Source organism: Protopterus annectens, chromosome 6.part1 (assembly GCF_019279795.1).
Source record: "Protopterus annectens isolate FY-2018-M chromosome 6.part1, PAN1.0, whole genome shotgun sequence".
NCBI lineage: Eukaryota > Metazoa > Chordata > Ceratodontiformes > Protopteridae > Protopterus > Protopterus annectens.
This window is the reverse complement of record NC_056738.1, coordinates 34,194,778-34,213,527: the sequence shown is the minus strand read 5'-3', so window position 1 is coordinate 34,213,527 and position 18,750 is coordinate 34,194,778. Positions and strand designations below refer to the sequence as shown.

Sequence of the window (18,750 nt, the reverse complement as noted above, 5' to 3'; positions counted from 1 at the left end):
TCTGCATAACCTCCTCCCTCATTCACAGCTTTGGGATTCTACTCTACAGTTATGACTGCAACAGTGAAACACGAAGAACATAGTACAGTTGTGTACACCTACCATAAATGTAGATGTTAGTGTCTCCACTGTTGCAGTCGGTGTTTCCCTCCTACCAATCCCCTCTTATTTTTGCTTGTTCTCTCTTCCACTTCTTTTGTGGTGTATTTGTGTTCCTTTTTGGACACCTTTTGTTTTTTTGGGGGGCTTCTGACATCTGGGGCAAGAAAGGCTGGAGAAGATGGCGTCTGCTGACGGCTTTATACCTCTACGTTCTGACGTCAGGGTACTTGCTGATACAGCCGACGCCGGACCCAGACTTTGAGCTTCTGGCCGACCTCGGGCTGCCTGCCGGCAGGAACACCCTACAGTTATGACTGCAACAGTGATGACACTCTTAACATCTACATTTATGGTAGGTGTACACAACTGTACTTTTTCAGGCACCTTATTGTAGCAGTAGAGGGGTTACTGTTGCAGTCCCTGTCTGCTCCCTACATGTCATCTACTGCTTGGTGTAATTATGGACTGTAGTGGATGTTGCTCCCTGTCCTACCTTGTCATTCTTAATTCTTTCCTTGTTGAAGCTTCCCAAGAAGGCTCAGAATCCGCAACTAGTTCTCTGGGTAATGTTTCATTAGGCTAGGCAGTGACCTGATGAAGGTCATGAAAGAATCCAATGTGGACAGATCCATCTTGTATGCCAGTTATGTAAGGATGCCCAAGGTGAGATGGTGTCCCCTTGGCCATGGGGGAAGGGTACTTGGCTTAGAAATTCAGGGCAAACATTGAACTCTCCATCAGAGATCTGTAATGTTATGACTGTAATATGAGAAAACCTGAGCATCTGTTAATGTTATAGCAAGTGCCTTCAAAATTGTATTTTCTGATGGCAGTACTGCAATTTTGCTATAAAATTGTATTAAGTTATATTAAATTATTACAAGTAACAGGACAGGCAAAGTTAAAACCATGGTTTCTTATGCAATTCTCACTTCATGAAGTGTGTGATAATGTATTTAGTTAGAACAGCTGCTTACTATTGGTGAGCATATTTGACATTCGTGCACTTGTTTCTGAAGTTGCTACTGTCATTTGGTAAATGTTAACTGAAGCTACGCATTTCTTCAGCTAAGTAGCAGTTTGCACTTTTACTTTGACTGTTGCATTTTTGTGTTTTTTACTTTTACTGCATTAATCTGTTTGCTTTGCATCTTATTACATTGTAGTGTCCAGTTCCACCCAGAACACATGGCCGGTCCCATGGATCTTGTAGGTCTTTTTGATGTGTTTTTAAAAGCTGTGCAAATTTCCAAGTTGGCAGGACATGATGGCACAACAGGTAAGAGCTGTCTAAGAATTGCAAGACTGCTGCCAATTGCCATTGTGAGCAATTAATTGCTTCATTTGTTTTAATTGGTGGATGCCTGTGTTCTCTTTGCAGTGCAGCAGCAAATCCTTGGGATGCTGTTTGGGGTTTAACTGCCTTGTGTGTATGTACATGCATTATCTTTTTCAGGATCAGAGTGCTGAAGCATCGGATAAGCCACTTGATTGTGCCTGTGACTGGTTTCACCCCATCTTCCACTCCAGTTTTACTTTTTCCTCTGATGCATCCCCACTCTGTTACTCAGCATAAGCACATAACTGATTGGCTTGATTTGTGGAGTGCTGCATTGAGACCCATGGTTATCTCTGTGTTAATGCTCTGTGCCTTGGACGTAACCTGTCCACATGTTCCTTCACTGGCCCAGACAGACAAGGGTCCATGACTCTTACTGCTTTAATGCCATCAGTTCAAGCCTTTTTCTTCAGACAGAGCATTGAAGTCTGTGTTTGAGAAGGGCACATGGACATAGGTTTGCACTCTTTGGGAGCATGGCTTGATGTTCGCACCTGGACACTGGTTGAGGGTTCCAGTCCCCAGTGCTTCCAAAGACTGGTGTAGTTTTGACCACTGACTTATTGACACACCCACATCTGTGCATGAGTGTGTCTTTCCTGGAGATGGTGCAAGACTCCTTCCTTCCTTGGTTATTTGAGTAATTTGAAGTCCTTGAGGTTGCTGCTTCCAGGATATAGATAGCAAGTTCTGTATTCTCCCACAAAGCCTTCCTGCACATGCTTGATCCTTAGAAGAAACCTTGGGGCTAACTAAGTTCTGTATGAACTGGCTTGTGACCTGCTTTCCTTCCTAGAAATGACTGAGTATTTGAGGAAATTGCAGGGAGTTGCCTTGAGTCCCGCCCACCCCAACATGTAGTGATCTAGTCTTCACAAATGATGTCTTTACAACCTAGAAGCACTTGTGATCTCATTGGTGCAACACAGGACACAGACCATTGTTTGACCCTCACCCTGCAAACAAGTGATCTGATGTTAATCTTTCCATTCATCACTGATGGGTTTGGCTCCTAGCCCTCAGAACCGAATCTGCCTAATACCAAGCTCGCGCCAGCCAAAAATGCTCGAGCTAAGCTTCTACCCACAGTGCCCTTCTCCCTGTTGCATCAGATCTCATTTGCCATGTAGCCGTAAAGCCGTGTTTCAGCCGAGCTCTCAGCTAAGTGAAAACGGTTTGATATCTCTTTGGATTTTTTTTGTCACCTTACTTCTCGATTGCGGTTTATATCGATAATTCTATATTTTTAGGTATATTTAGATCTTCCTCTCCCGCTTCTACCCTTTTGGTAAATTTTCAAGTTCCACTGGTCGTACGGCCTTCTCTCTCTAACCTTGTGGTATTCCTTGAATACCCATCATTGGTATTTCTTCTCTTTCCCTTTGATCTGACTAGTTTTCTGTTTTTTGACGTATTTCATAGATATTGTGTGTATTTAGATAGGTTTCGACATAGCAGAGTGTAAATTTTTTTTTCTGTAGTATTCTATCTTGATTGTAGTGTGTAAATTTCATGATGTCTGATAAAAAGGGCACATCGGGTTTCAAACATTGTGCTTCTTGTAAGGGTAAATGTCTGAATAGTGACGCGCATGATTGTGTTTATTGTTTGGGGGTGCCCCATCTTTCGGTACGACCTTCACGTGCGATTTGTCAAAGCTTCAGTCAGCGCACTTTGAATGAACGCAAGAGTAAGTTGATCCTGAAGGGCATACTTAAGTCACCCTTTTCAGAGGCTTTTTCTGCGACAGAGGTCTCATCCGCTCCAGTTGAGGATAATTAAAGGTCCCATTAGGGTCCCTCTTTACCATCTGGTGACAAGGGCAAATCTGTGAAACCTAAACTGCCAAAACTATCTTCGGAGCACAAGTCTGCCTCGTCAGCACCGATCTATTCTGCTCCAGCTATGACTTACTATATAGGCGCCAGCTTCCGCTCCGACACAGTCTCCAGCACAGACTATCAACTTCACTAGGACTACTACGACTTCAGCACTGGGTGCCTCTTCGGCACAGTGCACTCCTTCAGTGCCCATCTCTGCAGTTATGATTGAACCTTCCGCGTCAGTTCAGAGTGTCCCTTCGGCGCCAAACTCTTTTATGGCCTCTAAGTATGAATTTGATCCCACTGCTTCCGGTCTCCAAACTTGAGACATTGGTGCCGGTAGATTCCGCACCATGGACCTGATTCTCTCATCGACAGACCCATTTCTAGGGCAGGTGAACAGTCCATTCCTAGAACGATCTGACTCCCCATCAAGAGTATCCACTAGATCCATCAGGAGCCTTTCAGAACTTGAAGTGGTGCGTCTTGTGGACCAGCTGTTGACAGCTAGGGGATACCCACTCCTTCCAGGACCCATCCTCCTGCAGGAATTGGGTTGACTTCTCCACGGACTCATAGGTTCATAGATGGGGTACTAGGCATACCTCTCAACTGCACCGAATTAACTCGTTTTTTTACAGAGTTTGGGGGTTCAAATAATGGGATGCCACGATTCGAGAGTGGCACCCCTTCATTCCAGATGTTTTTAACTTATTTTTTTAAATATTTTTTTCCGCGCTTTGGAGCTTAAGTCATCACAGGCGCATGACATCAGCTCCACCAGCCTGTTGGAATTGAGCTCATTGAGCTCAAGGGCACACATTCCCAGCTGGCTGTGAGGCTTCTAACTGCTGTGAACTAAACTTGCTGCTGGGACTGGCTGCTGCTTAACTGAATCGGTATTCATTCCGACAGGCTGTAAGGCTTCTAACAGTCATGAACTGAACTCGCTGCTGCTTAACTAAACTGAATCAGGTAAACTCTTGTGAACTGTTTTATGGCTCCGTTTTACTGTGAACTGGTAAACTCTTGTTGGACTTGTATCTGTTGCTGGGCTGTAACCATTGACTTCTTGAGTTTCTCTCTCTTTATATTTAACTACTGGGCAAGTGTGCGTGCAGGTTTTATCTGCTTAGCTGGAAGGTTTCATCTGCTGCATTTGTAAGGTTGTGGCATTTAACCTTTTGGTGTGTAAGCTTTCGGTGTGCAGTTAATTTATCGGAACGGCAAAGTGTTCTGCAGTTTGCCTGCTCATTTATCTGCCGGCGAAGTGTGCAAGACAAGTTTTATGTTTTATCTGCTGCTCAGATGTGTAACGTTGTTATGTTTATCTCCTTTATTTTTAACTACTGCAAGTATGCATGCAAGTTTTATCTTTGCCGTTTCAGTTTATCTGTTCATTTCAGCATCTTTTAGTATGCAGTTAATTTAGCCGAAATCTGTGCATTTCAGGTTTTATGCATGTTATTTACAAGTCCCATTTCAGTTTACCTGCTGCTCTGTTTGTTCATAAGTGCATTAACCTTTGTTAACTTGGGGCCATTTCAGTTTATCTACCGAGTCTGCAACCATTTATCTCCACCTTAACTACTGGGCAAGGTCTGTCTGTGTGTGTCTGTCTGTGTGTCTGTCTGTGTGTGTCTGTCTGTGTGTGTCTGTCTGTGTGTGTCTGTGGGTGTGTGTCTGTCTGTGGGTGTGTGTCTGTCTGTGGGTGTGTGTCTGTCTGTCTGTGGGTGTCTGTCTGTGGGTGTCTGTCTGTGGGTGTCTGTCTGTCTGTGTGTGGGTGTCTGTCTGTCTGTGTGTGTCTGTCTGTCTGTCTGTGTGTGTGTCTGTCTGTCTGTCTGTGTCTGTCTGTCTGTGTCTGTCTGTCTGTCTGTCTGTCTGTCTGTCTGTCTGTGTGTCTGTCTGTCTGTCTGTGTGTGTCTGTCTGTCTGTCTGTGTGTCTGTCTGTCTGTGTGTCTGTGTGTCTGTCTGTCTGTCTGTGTGTGTGTCTGTCTGTGTGTCTGTCTGTCTCTGTCTGTGTGTCTGTGTCTGTCTGTCTGTGTCTGTCTCTGTCTCTGTGTGTCTGTCTGTCTCTGTGTGTCTGTCTGTCTCTGTGTGTCTGTCTGTCTCTGTGTGTCTGTCTGTCTCTGTGTGTCTGTCTGTGTCTGTGTTAATGCCCCAGTTAGCCTTGCCTAGTAGTAATGCTACTGTGGTGGTTTGCTTTGAGCTTGTTTGAACAGGTATTTTTGTAATCTGAGTTGAAAGTTAGTGATTGAGATGAGGGATTTCATATTACTAGTGAATAAATCACATGTTGGGTATTAGAAAAAAAAAGGCAGGGTTTGTTGTATGGAGTTTATTTTGGGAGGCTTAATGACTTGCAATAGAGGGTGCTAGCTATATAGGTTGTAATGGGGGGGGGGTTCTCATGAAGAATCTGCTGGCAAAGAAGGGGAACAAGTTTAAATTCATCAGTCTGTAAATAATAAAGCTGATAAGTCAAATAGATCTGTTATACAGGTAATGGATTTGCTTTGTAGAGGGTGGTGCAGTGGTCTGGTGCCATATTTTGGTTGTCTGTTCAGTTTGCACGAAAGTTGGCATCCCACAATTCCACTGGAGTGGGCGGGGTTACATAATTGTATATGCAAATTTTATGTTCAACAGTGTACAGATTTGTACCTATTTTTCATGGGCCTTGTCCAGATTTTTGATGTTTCAAGGTTGAGAGGTATGGTACTAAGCTATCAGCCCAAGGGCCTACGTAAGCCTAGCCAACAAGGTTCCCTGGCTTACCCCACCCAAGAAAGTTATTTTCCTGTGCCCCTGTCGAGCAGAGCCACAGAAGTGATCCCCGGGGTGTATTTCCTACTTCTCATCCACTATTCAAGATTTTTCTTGAAGAGTGCTAATGAGGAACTTTGCTTGACATAGATGGGGTAGCTTGTTCCAGACTGTGGGAAGTCTCGGACAGGAATCTATCCCTCCAGCATGTCCTGTTTATTGTGGTGACAAGGTTTAGGTCCCTAGAGCATGTAGCTCGGAGGGATTGGGATTTCTTTAGGTGTAGCATGTCCAACAGCTCTGGGTTTGACATAGCTTTATATGTTAGGCAGAGATCACCTCAGAGTAGACTATATGCTACAGAGTAAAACTGGACTTTTTTGAGGCAGTCAGTGTAGGGCATCTGTTTGAGGCCAGTAATCCTCTTTGTGAGGTACTTCTGTGGCCTTTCCAGCTGCTGCAGATGTCTTGAGGTACATTCCAAAAGGGGCGTTGTACTCTATAATGGGTATAATGAGTGTCAAGTAGAGGGGAACAGTGACCGCTTTTTTCCTAGATGAGAACCCTTTTGTGATGGTGTGTCACGTAGAAGGATTTCCTGACTACTGTGGTGATGTGATTATCAAAGGAGAGACTACGGTCCACCTTGGTCCCCAGGTCTCATATCACACATTCGGCGTTAAGTAGACTGCCACCTATGTGGTAGTTCATGGGTACAGAGTTTTTACCAAAGGGGATGACAGTGCACTATTTGGCATTGAGCTTGAGGCCATGGCTCTGACACCAGGCATCTGTCTCAGTGAGGCCCTTCTGTAGGATGGTCCACATCATTTGGGGACTCAACTGTGGCTCCTAGTTTGCAGTCATCTATGAACTTCGTTAGCCAAATGCCTTCTGTGTTCGCCTGTATGTCAGAGAAGTAGATACCAAACAGGACAGGCCCCAGGACTGAACCCTGTGGTACTCCACTTGTCACTGGTTTGAAGTCACGTTTGGAGTTCAACTTTTACAGTGTGGGTTCTGTCATTGAGCCAGTTGGCAACCCATCTTGTGACATAGGGATTTATACCTAGTTTAGTGAGTTTAGCTATAATTCCAGAATGGGAGATGGTGTAGAAAGCCTTGGTGAGGTCAAGATAGGCTGTTTGAACCACCTTCCCCTCGTCTACATCTTTGATGACTGCCTCAAAGAAGTTGATCAGGTTCAGAAGGCATGATCTGCCTTTCACAAACCCGAACTGGGTGGAGTCCAGACTTTGGAGGATACCAATGTCTGAGTTCCATGATGATACATTCCTTGGCCTTACAGACCAGGCTCGTCAGGCTAATGGGGCTATAGTTCTCTGGATCAGTGGTGACTCCTCCTTTGTGGAGTGGGATAACTGTTGCTGTGCGCCATTCAGTGGGCACAAAACCTGATGTGAGACTATGATTGAACATGGTGCTTAGGTGGGGAGCCAGTTCATTCTGAAGTCTGTGTAAAACACAGCCTGGAATGTTGTCCGGTCCCATGGATGCTGTGTTTTTGGCTTTAGGGAGTGCTCCTTTTACCTGCGTAGTTTTGATTACAGGGACTCTGCATTCTTCCTGTATAGATATGGGCCCTTTAGGGAGTGAGAAGGGAGTAAAGTTAGCACTGAACCTATCTCCCAGGACGTTGGCAATATCAGTTGGTTGTGTAATTTTCATGCCATTCTGTAACTCAGAGCAGATCTGGGTGTTGCCATTGAGATTCTTGACATAGGTATAGAATGCTTTGTGTTTGTTCCTAGAGTCAGTGGTGATTTTGTTTTCGTAGCTAGGTTTGGAGGATCTTATAACAGATCTCTGCTTCTTACTGAGGCTGACAAGGCAACGCCTCCACTCATGGGATTTTACTCTCTTTTGCAACAGTTTCTTCCTTGTGTTGTAGAGTTTGTTTATGGCAGGGCACCACCAGATTGTCTTCCTTTTTTTGAGGATAGCGTGTTCTCCTTTGACTATACCGATTCCAAAGCCTTCTGATCAGATGTAGTTTTTGGAACCCCCTGTCTTGGTGCCTGTAGTGGAGCTCACTGGGGCTCTGCGACTGTCCCTTTGGTCCTCTGTTCCTGCTGAACCGGTCCTTCCTCAACCCGGTGATTGGGCTGCAGGCTCCTCTGTTCGTGGCATGGTTGAGTGTTTCTTCGCTATCCTCGATGCCGGTAGCCTTGTCTGCACCGATCCTGCTTGAGGCTCTATCTTCAGGAGCAGGTTCGATGGAGCAGGGTGTGACCCTGGTTCCAAGGTTGTCCTTCCCTGTTCCAGGCTCCCATCCCTCTTCGGGCGGACCTGCTTTCCATGCTATGGAGAGGGCATTTGCTTCTGGAAGCATTCCACCGATGGAATCCCAAACCTCTCTCCCTGAGCTACAGCTATCACAGGCCACCTCCCCGGGACACTGGACAGGAAAGCCTCATGACCCCCCCCCCCCCAGTTGCAGGGTGCCCCCTCTTCTGAGTCCTCCTCAGAAGTCCCCACTGAGGAGCCCCCATGGAAGAGATTGTGCAGGAGGAAGCACTTGGATTCGCCAGAGGAGTCTCCCTAATGGAGGACACTGATTTTGATGACTGTGAAGCGACCTCACGGTGACATCCTTGAAATTTTGAAACAGAGGGGTGACTGGAAGCCCACTAATCTGTATTTCTAGATCTCTCAAAGGCCTTTGACATGGTATCTCATGAGCTACTACTCTCTACTCTCACAGTCAGCCTGCAACTGGTTCCACAGCTATCTACACTGAAGCCAGCAATCAGTAATCTGAGACGATAGCATATCACTTCACCACCCCGTTACTCTTGGAGTTCCCCAAGGGTCTATTCTTGGCCCTCTGCTATTCTCACTTTTCACTAACAACCTACATACTGCCACTACACAAGCATCTCTTATACAATACGCAGGCACCTCTACTCTCATCTGCTCTGTCCCCACTCTACCAGAACTACAACAAATCACACAGGAATCATTCTCTTCTGTAGAAAGCTGGCTACCCAATGCTCAGCTCCTACTTAACCCAAGTAAGACAAAACTTCTCCTGTTCCAACCTTCCCAAGCCCCCCCCACTTCAGCATTCTTGCCAAAGACAATACCATCATCTCTCCATCAGAACACACAAAATAACTGTGTGAAAATAGACAACAGAGTTAAATTTGACACACACACATCTCTCACAATAAAAAAAAGTTCACAATAAACTTGTGCATTATATCGAAGCCGCCAATTCCAAACCAAGGTGGCTAGAATCTCCATCGCCAATTCCCAGCTAATCTCCACCCTACTCTATGCATCCCCCATACTTGCCAATCTTAGACAGACCTACACAAGCTGGATGCTTGTTAAAACAAAATTGCTAAATTTGCCACTGGAACCTCCTACCACAGCCATCATTGCATCTCCCTTAAAGAACTAAACTGGCTAGAACTCCCACAACTCCTTCACTTTAATCAACTCACCCTCGCTCATAAACTTGTTAACCACCCCCTTGGCATCCCTTCCCTTCAAACCCTTCTCCAACCCTATCACCCCACTAGGCCCCTAGGTTCAAGCAACAAAAATCAACTCACTGTTATCAAACACAAAAACTCAGCAGGAGAAGCCATATTTTCGTGTACCATATCTAAACTTTGGAAGAATCTTCCACCCTCAAACTGCTCTACCTTCCAACAGCTTTTTCAAGACTGCGCTCAAATTCCACTTAAATTTTCACTGGCTTTGCCATTGTTCTAATCCAGACTAACACCCCCACCTAGACTCTTAACCCAACTATACTACTACCCACAGTCAGAAATAGCTAGTTGTCTTTACATACTTTAACGTCTTGTCTGACAACTTCGTTACTAATATAAATGACAAGAAACTATCTTGACTTGTAACATTTACTGTATATACTGTAATCGATATCTTGTATTAAAGCCAACAACCTGTAATGTTTACTGTTGCAACTTTGTATCTGTTTATCATGTACATGATGTGGAGCTTTTCTCCCTGGGTATCCGCTGAAAAAGGACCTGTGCCCAGTCGGAATTTCCCGGTAAACAAATGTAAATAAAATAATCCTCCTTCCGAGGAGTCAGTGTTTCTTCAGGCTTTCTGTGCCCGGCCATCTACCTCTTGGGTGACCCCGCCTGCAGGCGAGCTAGTTCAGCTTGTAGTGCAGCTCGCTTGGAAGAACCCCTGATTCTGTTGAGGTGATCCCTGTGAAACCTGACAAGATACTTTCTCCACCTGAGGAAAATCCACATTGGTCCAGAGGTTTACCAGTCAATGCTGTTGTGGTGGCGGCGGCAGCCAAGAAAAAGGATCTCGTTGAGAGTCCTACTCTTCACCTGCCCAACAGAGTCCCAGGCCATGGAGAGATTGGGGAAGCGAGTCTTTGCTTCAGTGACCTTTGCCATATGGTCCCTGAACTACTTGGCATACTTTACGGGTCTCTAAAGAGACTTGATCTGGAACACTCGCAAGACTGGTGTCTGACGAGGTATAGGATAAAGTTGCCTCTCAGCTTGCAACCATGGAATTTATCTCCAATTTGTCCATGAGGTTGCTCACACACTCTACCGAAGGGGCGGCTAGAGCTGTGGGTTCAGGTATTATGAGACGCCATGCCTGGATGTGCCTTTATGACCTCGTAGACCCTTTCAGGTCTTCCTTCCTGAATGCTCCCATCGGAGAATCTTCCCTTTTTTGCCCCAAGGTGAAGGACACTCTGGCCAGGTGTGAGCAGGACGGTAAGACCCTGTCTGCCATAGGTCTACGTTTTTCCAACCCTCAGCATTCCTTTTCCAGGAACCAGAGGGGTGGCAAAATGTAGTACAAAAAAATCTGGCACCAGTAATTGCATTTTGCAGACAAAGAGGAATTCAGATGTATCCCTCCTTGGACGACTGCCTTATTCAAGCAGAGAGCAAGGACATTCTACTAAAGCATTTGGTGTCTGTAAAAAGATTATTAATTTGCCTAGGGTACACAGTAAACTAAAATAAATCAAAACTAGTGCCCTCTCAAGAGATGGTATTCCTGGGTGCAGGCTTAAATAAAACTGCCCAGATGGCTTATCTCACGCCAGACAAAGGCAACTGACGCATTACTTTCAAATGATGGCAACAAAGACCCAACTCCCTGCAAGAAAAATTCTTCAGGCCCTGGGCTTCATGGCTTCCTGCATTCTACTCATTCCATATGCAAGACTGCATATGAGGAAACTACAATGGTATCTAAAAAGTGTTTGGACTCAGCATTGCCACAGCCTGGAAACAATAGTGAGTATAATTCCCTGTCTACAACAGGAGTATCGATGGGTGGTCCAGGGCCTGTCACCACAACAAGGGACAACCCTTCACCTTACCCACTGCCAGGCAGACAATAACAACGGATGCATCGGATTATGCCTGGGGGGCACATATGGCAGGAAAATGTATTCAGGGCATGTGGCCCAAGGAACAAATGCATCTTCACATCAATCAAAAAGAGATGCTAGCTGTACAGAATGCCCTGACAGCCTTCAAGGATCTACTACAGCCAGGACAGCTATTACTAAAGACTAACAACACGGCAGTTATGTGGTACATAAACAAGCAAGGGGGGCACACATTCCCTACCGCCTCTGCAGGCAAGTCATGACTCTGTGGAACACAGCACTGACATATCAAGTACATCTGCAGGCACAATTCCTGCCAGGAAAGAAAAATACACTGGCAGATGAACTAAGCAGAAATCTCATGGATCCGCACGAATGGAAACTAAATCCACAGGTCTTCAGCATGATAACAAGGAAAAGGGGAAGCCCGGAATTGGATCTTTTTGCCTCCCCTCACAACTGCCAGCTACAGAAATTCTGCACAAGAACTTATCACTCACAAGCATGGAAAGTGGATGCTCTTTCATTCAGCTGGAAAACCCTGACTGTTTATGCCTTCCCTCCACTGCCTCTTCTTCCCAAGGTACTCCTAAAAGTCAGACAAGAGAAGCCAAAAATGATCCTGATTGCCCCAGACTGGCCATGCCAGCACTGGTACCCAGTCCTGAAGAACTTGTCTTGAGGCCCAGCCTGGCCTTTACCTCAAATTCCTCATCTTCTGTTAACACAACAATCAGATTCTACACAGTCAACTCAGAACCTTAAATCTAGTCACATGCATTGGTTGCTGTCTCTTCCGTGACGTTAGGTTGTCAGGGGTATAAAACATGCAGCCAATGCCATTATATCGGTCTTTCTTGCCATGCGGTGCCCAAAGCAGTTCGCAAGTGCCGGTTGGCAGACTCCTGAAATTTTCATTTTTGAGTTTCAGAACCGAAGTCTTCAACTAAAAGCTAAGTACCCCATTGGGGAAACTTTTTCTTGCTCTTAACCAGTGTCAGTAAAAGTAAATAATTGCATTACTTGTGGAAAGCAAATACCTCAAAGATTTTTGTTCGTACTGTATTCCTTGCCTAGGCCCTGACCATGACATGCCTCGCTGTCTGTTTTGTGCCTTATTTAAACTGCTATCAGTCATCTGTATATTTACGCTTCTAAATGTTTTGGTGCTTGGTTCAGTTATCCTGATATGTTTTCAGTCCGCCATCTGGCTACTGACATTCTGAAAAAAAACGCAAAGATAAAAAGAGACAGGCCGCCTAGGTCCAAAGCTGCCGACGACGCTTCTCCTAAGCCAGTCGCCAGTTTGCCGGTACTCGGTGAGGTGCTTTTGCAGCCCCGGATACCCGCTACTTCTGATTTGCAGGCCTCTACCGAGACCCATTCTGAGTCCGGTATGTCGCGAGATGCTTCAACTATGGAACCTGCGGATGTCTCTACCTTGGATGGGTCCGGAGCCGCTGTGCAGGCACCGGCTTCTGAGTGTGTATTCAAGCCTACTGACTTGCATATTAAACCGACACCATCTAATTCTTCAAGGCCTAAATCTCGAATCATGCCTAAAAAACTGACACCCAGACTGCATGGTCAGGCCTCTATGCCTAAAAAAATAAATAAGAATGGCTGAAGACCTTATTACTCTAATCAGGGGAAGCCAGCCTTCCTCCTCTAAGAGACCTAGGACTGAGTTTGATACTTCTGAACAGGATTCTGAATTTTCCGTTTCCTCTGATGACCAGGATTTACCCTTGTCTACCTATGAGGATTCTGATGCTGAGGACTTTATTCCCTCTGCTCCCATCCCCGCCGAGGGTTTCTCTTTTGTTGAAACCTTGCATACTCTCAGGGAGCATTTTTGTTATTCAGGATTTCTCTGATTCTAAAAAGAGGCTTAGGGATTTCTTACTCCTGCCCCAGCACAAGCCTTTAGCCATTCCTCCTGTACTAGACATAGTTGATGATGCATTTGCTGAATCTAGTTTGGCCCCTGACTCTCTACCTCCTGCTCCCAGAAAACCTGATAGTACAGGGTCCCTGACTCACTCAAGTTCCTTTTTAAGAATCCTACTGTGGATCCTGAGACCATTTCACAGGGGCCCAAGGGCATTAAGGCTACTACTGCCAAAAATCCTACCCCCTCTGATAGAGACTCCAGGGCGCTGGATCGATGGGGGTAAGAAGGTATACACTTCTGCAACTCTGGCCATTAGGGCCTTAAACTGCCAGATGTTCATCATATTACATTGCTGCAGTCATTACACTTGGGTTATCCTGCCGTCAGGTGGTTCCCCAGTCAGCCTGAGTTCCAAAGTCTTGGTCCAGCGTCTGTTGCTGTCGCCTGCTCTCTGAAGTCAGTGCGACAGGGGTATATAAGATGCAGCCGACGCCATTTTCGTCTGTCTTTCTTGCCGTGCGGTGCCCGAAGCAAAAGCAGTTCGCAAGTGCCGGTCGGCTGTCTCCTGAGATTTTCATTCCGAATCCAGAACCGGTCTTCTACAAAGCCAAGTACCTCATTGGGGAAACTTTTTCTTGCCTCAGACCGATGTCAGTAAAAGTTAATAACTGTATTTCTTGTGGGAAGCACATACCTCAAGGATTTCCATTCCTATTGTATCCCATGCCTAGGCCCAGACCACGACGTCACTGGTTGTCGGTTTTGTGCTAAGTTTAACAAGCGCACTATTAAACGTCTGTCTGATTTTTGCCCAACATTATTTTGGTAGAAAATGTAATTATAATATGCTGTTGGAACTTCTGATGACTGGAATACACAAAAAGCGCAAAGACAAGGATAGGCATCCGAGGCCCAAAACTGATTACGAAGCCTCTTCTAGGCCAGTCGCCGGTTCTCTGGTTTTCAGCGAGGTGCCTTCGCAGCCCCTGACGACTGCTTCTGTAGAACCACAGGCCGCCTCTGACTCCCACGTGGAGGTGGCTGGGCCTTCGGACGCGTAAGTTATTCAGCCTTCCGAAACTAACCCTTCAGAGGGATCTGGAGTAGCTGAGCTACCCGCAGCTTCAGAGGGTGTCTTTAGACCTACTCAGTTAAGCATTAAACCCTCAGCTAAGTCTAAGCCTCTTTTAAAATCAAAGAAACAAATACAGCATTCTCCAGGACAGGCCTCCATGCCCAAGAAACAAATCTTCAAAATGGCCGAAGACCTAATCACCCTGATCAGGGGGTTCCATCCCCCTCCTGATAAAAGGCCTAGACAGGATGCAGACTATGATTCATCCGACCAGGTGTCCATCTTTTCAGATTCATCCTCAGACCTTGGATATTCTTTACCCCCTTACGAGGATTCTGATGCTGAGGAATCTATTCCATCAGCCTCACCGCCTGAGGACTACTCCTTTGGGGAAACCCTACATACAATGAGGGAACATTTCCATTGGGAAGGCCAGGATTACTCATAATCCAAGAAAAGGCTCAGAGACTTCCTTTTATTACCTCAACACAGACCCCTTGCTATTCCGCCAGTGTTGATTATTGTGGATGATGTGTATACTGAATCCAGCTTAAATCCCGATTCCTTACCTCCAGCCCCTTTTAAACCTGACAGATACTACAGAGTCCCTGACTCTCACAAATTTCTGTATAAAAGCCCTGTAGCTGACCCTGAAACTATTTCTCAGGGACCCGAAGGGGTTAAGGCCTCATCAGCCAAGAATCCAGTTCCCTCTGGCAGATTCCAGAGCATTAGACAGATGGGGAAAGAAGTATATACGTCTGCAATTTTAGCAATGAGAGCCTTAAATTGTCAGGTTCACATGCTAAAATATCAGCAATTTTTACTGTCTCAGTTGAAAGAAATAATACTTCCAGATTCAGATCCTCCTAATTTTAAAGAAATGCAGGATTTATTGCATGCAGCTGAACAAGTGGGAAAGCATACTTTGCAATGTGGTTTTGATTCTTTAGAGGCCTCCTACAGAGCAGCAGTTACAGGCTCTGTCATTAGAAGACATGCTTGGTTAAAAGAGCATGCGTTACCAGATCATGTTAAAGCAAAATTATTGGATGCACCTTTGCAGCAGGATGTGTTTGGAGCTAAGGCAGAAGAGGTATTAAAGAAAATGGAGGATAAGGCACAATCTATGCAAACGAAGGATTTCTTACAGGTTCAGCCTGTAAGCAGAAATTGGCCAACTAAGAATTGGTCCTTTCCAATTACAGACAGATCTCAAATGGGAAGATACAGATGTCCAAGAGGTAGAGGTCAAACTCAAGGTCCTTACAGGCCTTGACAATGGATTGCATCAGGCCAGAAAGAAGGGGAAGACAGGCCCTAACCATATAAAAAGCAGCTCCAGTGACTTCCCACTACAGCTGCCAAACAAATCTCTCTTGGCAGCCCCTTTGGGAGGAAAACTGGCACTCTTCTACCACCACGGCCGGCCTTAGGCATAGGCGAACTAGGCGGTCGCCTAGGGCGCCATAAAGGCCGGCCTTGTAAAGGACGCAATTTTTTTACTTTTTTTTTTTTTTTTTTTTAATTAATTTAGTGTTTTCTTTCTTCTCGGCACCTGCTTGAGTGCACCGGAACTGCAGAGCAAAGGGGGTTGGTGAGCGCCCTCCCACTAATACAGCATCGCGGTTTTAGCGTTTTTTTAAGGAATCATGCACACGCCAACGTCTAAGTAAATTCATTTTGCAGGCGCGCGAAATGTAATTAGTTTTGTTAAGAGGGGTTTAAGTTCGTGTGTGCTTGTTTGGCCGTTCGGTTTGGAAAAAAGGTAAGGGTATGTGTGTGCAATTTAAACTGTTCAGTTCTGTATGCATGAGAAAGTGTGTGTGTATATATATATATGTATGTATATGGAATTTAAGTTAGCCATTCTGTTTGTATGAGATAAAGTACATGTGTGTGTTACTGTATGTGAGAGAGAGAGTAGGTGTGCATGTGTACAATTTAAACTAGTGGTTCCGTTCATTTCTGTATGAGGGACAGTGTGTGTGTTGTATGAAAGAGGGACAGTGTGTGTGTTGTATGAAAGAGTAGGAGTGTGTGGAATATGAACTAGTTAGTTGTATGAAAGCGAAAGTATGTGTGTGCTGCTATGAGACAGAGTAGCTGCTTGTCTGTTGTATAAGTGGTGTTTTGTTGATACCTGGATGGTTGGAAATAGTGGCTGAAATACACAGAAGGTGACAAACAGTGAACAGTGCACTCAGTGCTAAAACGTGCATTTTGCCTGAAACTATAAACTGCTGACCAGTCGAATATCCTTATCTCCGTAATGGGGGCGCAGCATTTATTTAAACCCCCGGGGACCCCTTATTTGCATTGAGTTTGCAACATGCAGTGAATGGGAAGGCGGGACTGACTGATCACAATAAATACCAGAAGTCAGAATGTGAATGTAACTCTGGCTGGTATCAGTTCAGCTATTTACAGTTTACAAGGATTTGTACTATTAGCAGCAGGGATGGTTTAACTAATATTTTCAACATTCCGTTTTTAAACATTCCATTTATTACATAAATAAATATATTTGTTCTTTGAGTTACTGAAAGATGTCTAAACTCGGAATTTTGCATTGTTTATCCTGAAATTCGTAACGTTGCCAAAAGATTGTGATTAAAGGCACTAAGCAACCAGCCCTAGCCAAGCGAAAACGTGTTTTCTCCTTTTAATTTGTTTTGCAAAAGAACGAAGGAAATTACAGACTAAATGCATCACTGAAGTAGATTTCTTATACTTTAAGATAAAATTTGTAAAATGTTATTCGGTGTCTCCTGTTTCGTGCTGACTCCATCTGCACACACCCCCCCCCCCCCCCGTCAGCTCTTTGTAATGAAAACACATCAGACCTGAAGTAAGAAATTCATCGCTAATTAAACAAATGCTTAAATTAAGCCTGTTGGAACCAGCTGCTGTTAACAGAAAGCATTTATTTCTTTCAGCACTTTTTCCTGCTACTAACTTACCAGGTCCGCACTTCCCTCCCAACACTACATTCATCCAACATTCCTTTATTTACAAGATGCTAACAAACGTTAATGTTTGTGTTTTAACAGACCGTCTTCTCACCCCAACTCTTATGTACATATTGCTTTAGACATAATGTGGCTTGCACTAGACAATCACTGCTTCTCAGTCTTTAGTATCTGATCATAGTTTTATGTTCGAGTGATGTTTTATACCAAACAACCGTGATAGCCACATTGTTGTGCTGCAATACTTGTAAAATATGAATGATAGTGGCTGCTCTTTTCTGCATGGTGCAATTCAAAGAACATATGTATTCACAGGTTGATATTCAAGAAATTGTCAGTATGATTTTTTGTTGTCTTCTGTAGAAAAGAGTATGCATTCTTAAATGGCAAACAGCTAAATGGTGTTTTTATTGAAATAGCTGGTAAGTCTGAAACTAGAACTTACCATAATTAAAAAATTAAAGGGTCCAAGAAAGAAGACCTGTTCTTAGTGAAAGTTATAAATTGTCAAAGTAGACAAGTAATTGGGGAATTTGGAGCATGAATGTAAAGTATCAGAAATATAAAGGATAAGATACTTAATAGTTTGTAAGACTTTAAGTACCCCCACAGGTCTGCCAAGATCTAGGGAAAGACGCGTGTCATTTACCTGAACACACCTACCATTGTTTTATACATGTGCGATAGGGTAGAAGTTGTATAATTAAAATACACATGCTTGTTGTTTCCTTGGGGGGGGGGATGCTTTGAGAGGTATGGATGCATGGTATGTCATGCCCCTAGGTTGTTGATTATTTGCTGCATTTTAAGGGTGCCCTCCTTTGTATAAGATGCCTAGTAACTATGAAGTGTTGTCGGTTTCTCAGTCATTCCCTGTTGCAATATTACCAGCTTACCACTTTTGTTCTTCAATGTAATGTAGGCAATTGATTCTTCCAGGGCAGTAGGCACTGAATTTGTCGATGAAACATTGATATGTAAAGTTGTTTGCCAGTAGCAACCTCTTCGTTAGTTATAGATTTCTTTAATGTGGAATTATTGTGATGATTTTACTTTTGCAGAGACTGTGCGTATTGAGTGATATTGGATTGTAATGACAGAAGTTTGAGTACACTTTTATGTTGAAATTTTATGAAATAGGTCGTTTTGTCATTATTCGTTCATATATCTTGTTTCATTGTTTATTAAAAGAATGTTTAAAACTACAAATTTAAAACACATTCTGACAAGTGGTGCTGTATTATACAAAGAATATAATCAGGAAGGTGAATCAAAGAACAAATGCATGTATGTAAGGCCCTAAAAAGTGTATGCAAAGGAGCCTGTGGTTTAAAAATAGTCCAAAGGTAAACTTAATCCTCCAGTGGCAAGATGCGTTTTCTATGAATGTGGGTTTTCATGCTGT

General features: G+C 44.3%; 1 protein-coding gene across 1 annotated transcript in view; it reads left to right on the top strand.

The window, feature by feature from the left end:
- CAD (carbamoyl-phosphate synthetase 2, aspartate transcarbamylase, and dihydroorotase) overlaps window positions 1-18,750 on the top strand; it is a gene marked incomplete in the record, with an annotated part of 2,299,829 nt that overhangs the window by 367,539 nt on the left and 1,913,540 nt on the right. The window contains 1 exon segment of the mRNA XM_044075466.1: window positions 1,269-1,381. Coding sequence (XP_043931401.1) covers window positions 1,269-1,381 — 113 coding nt within the window.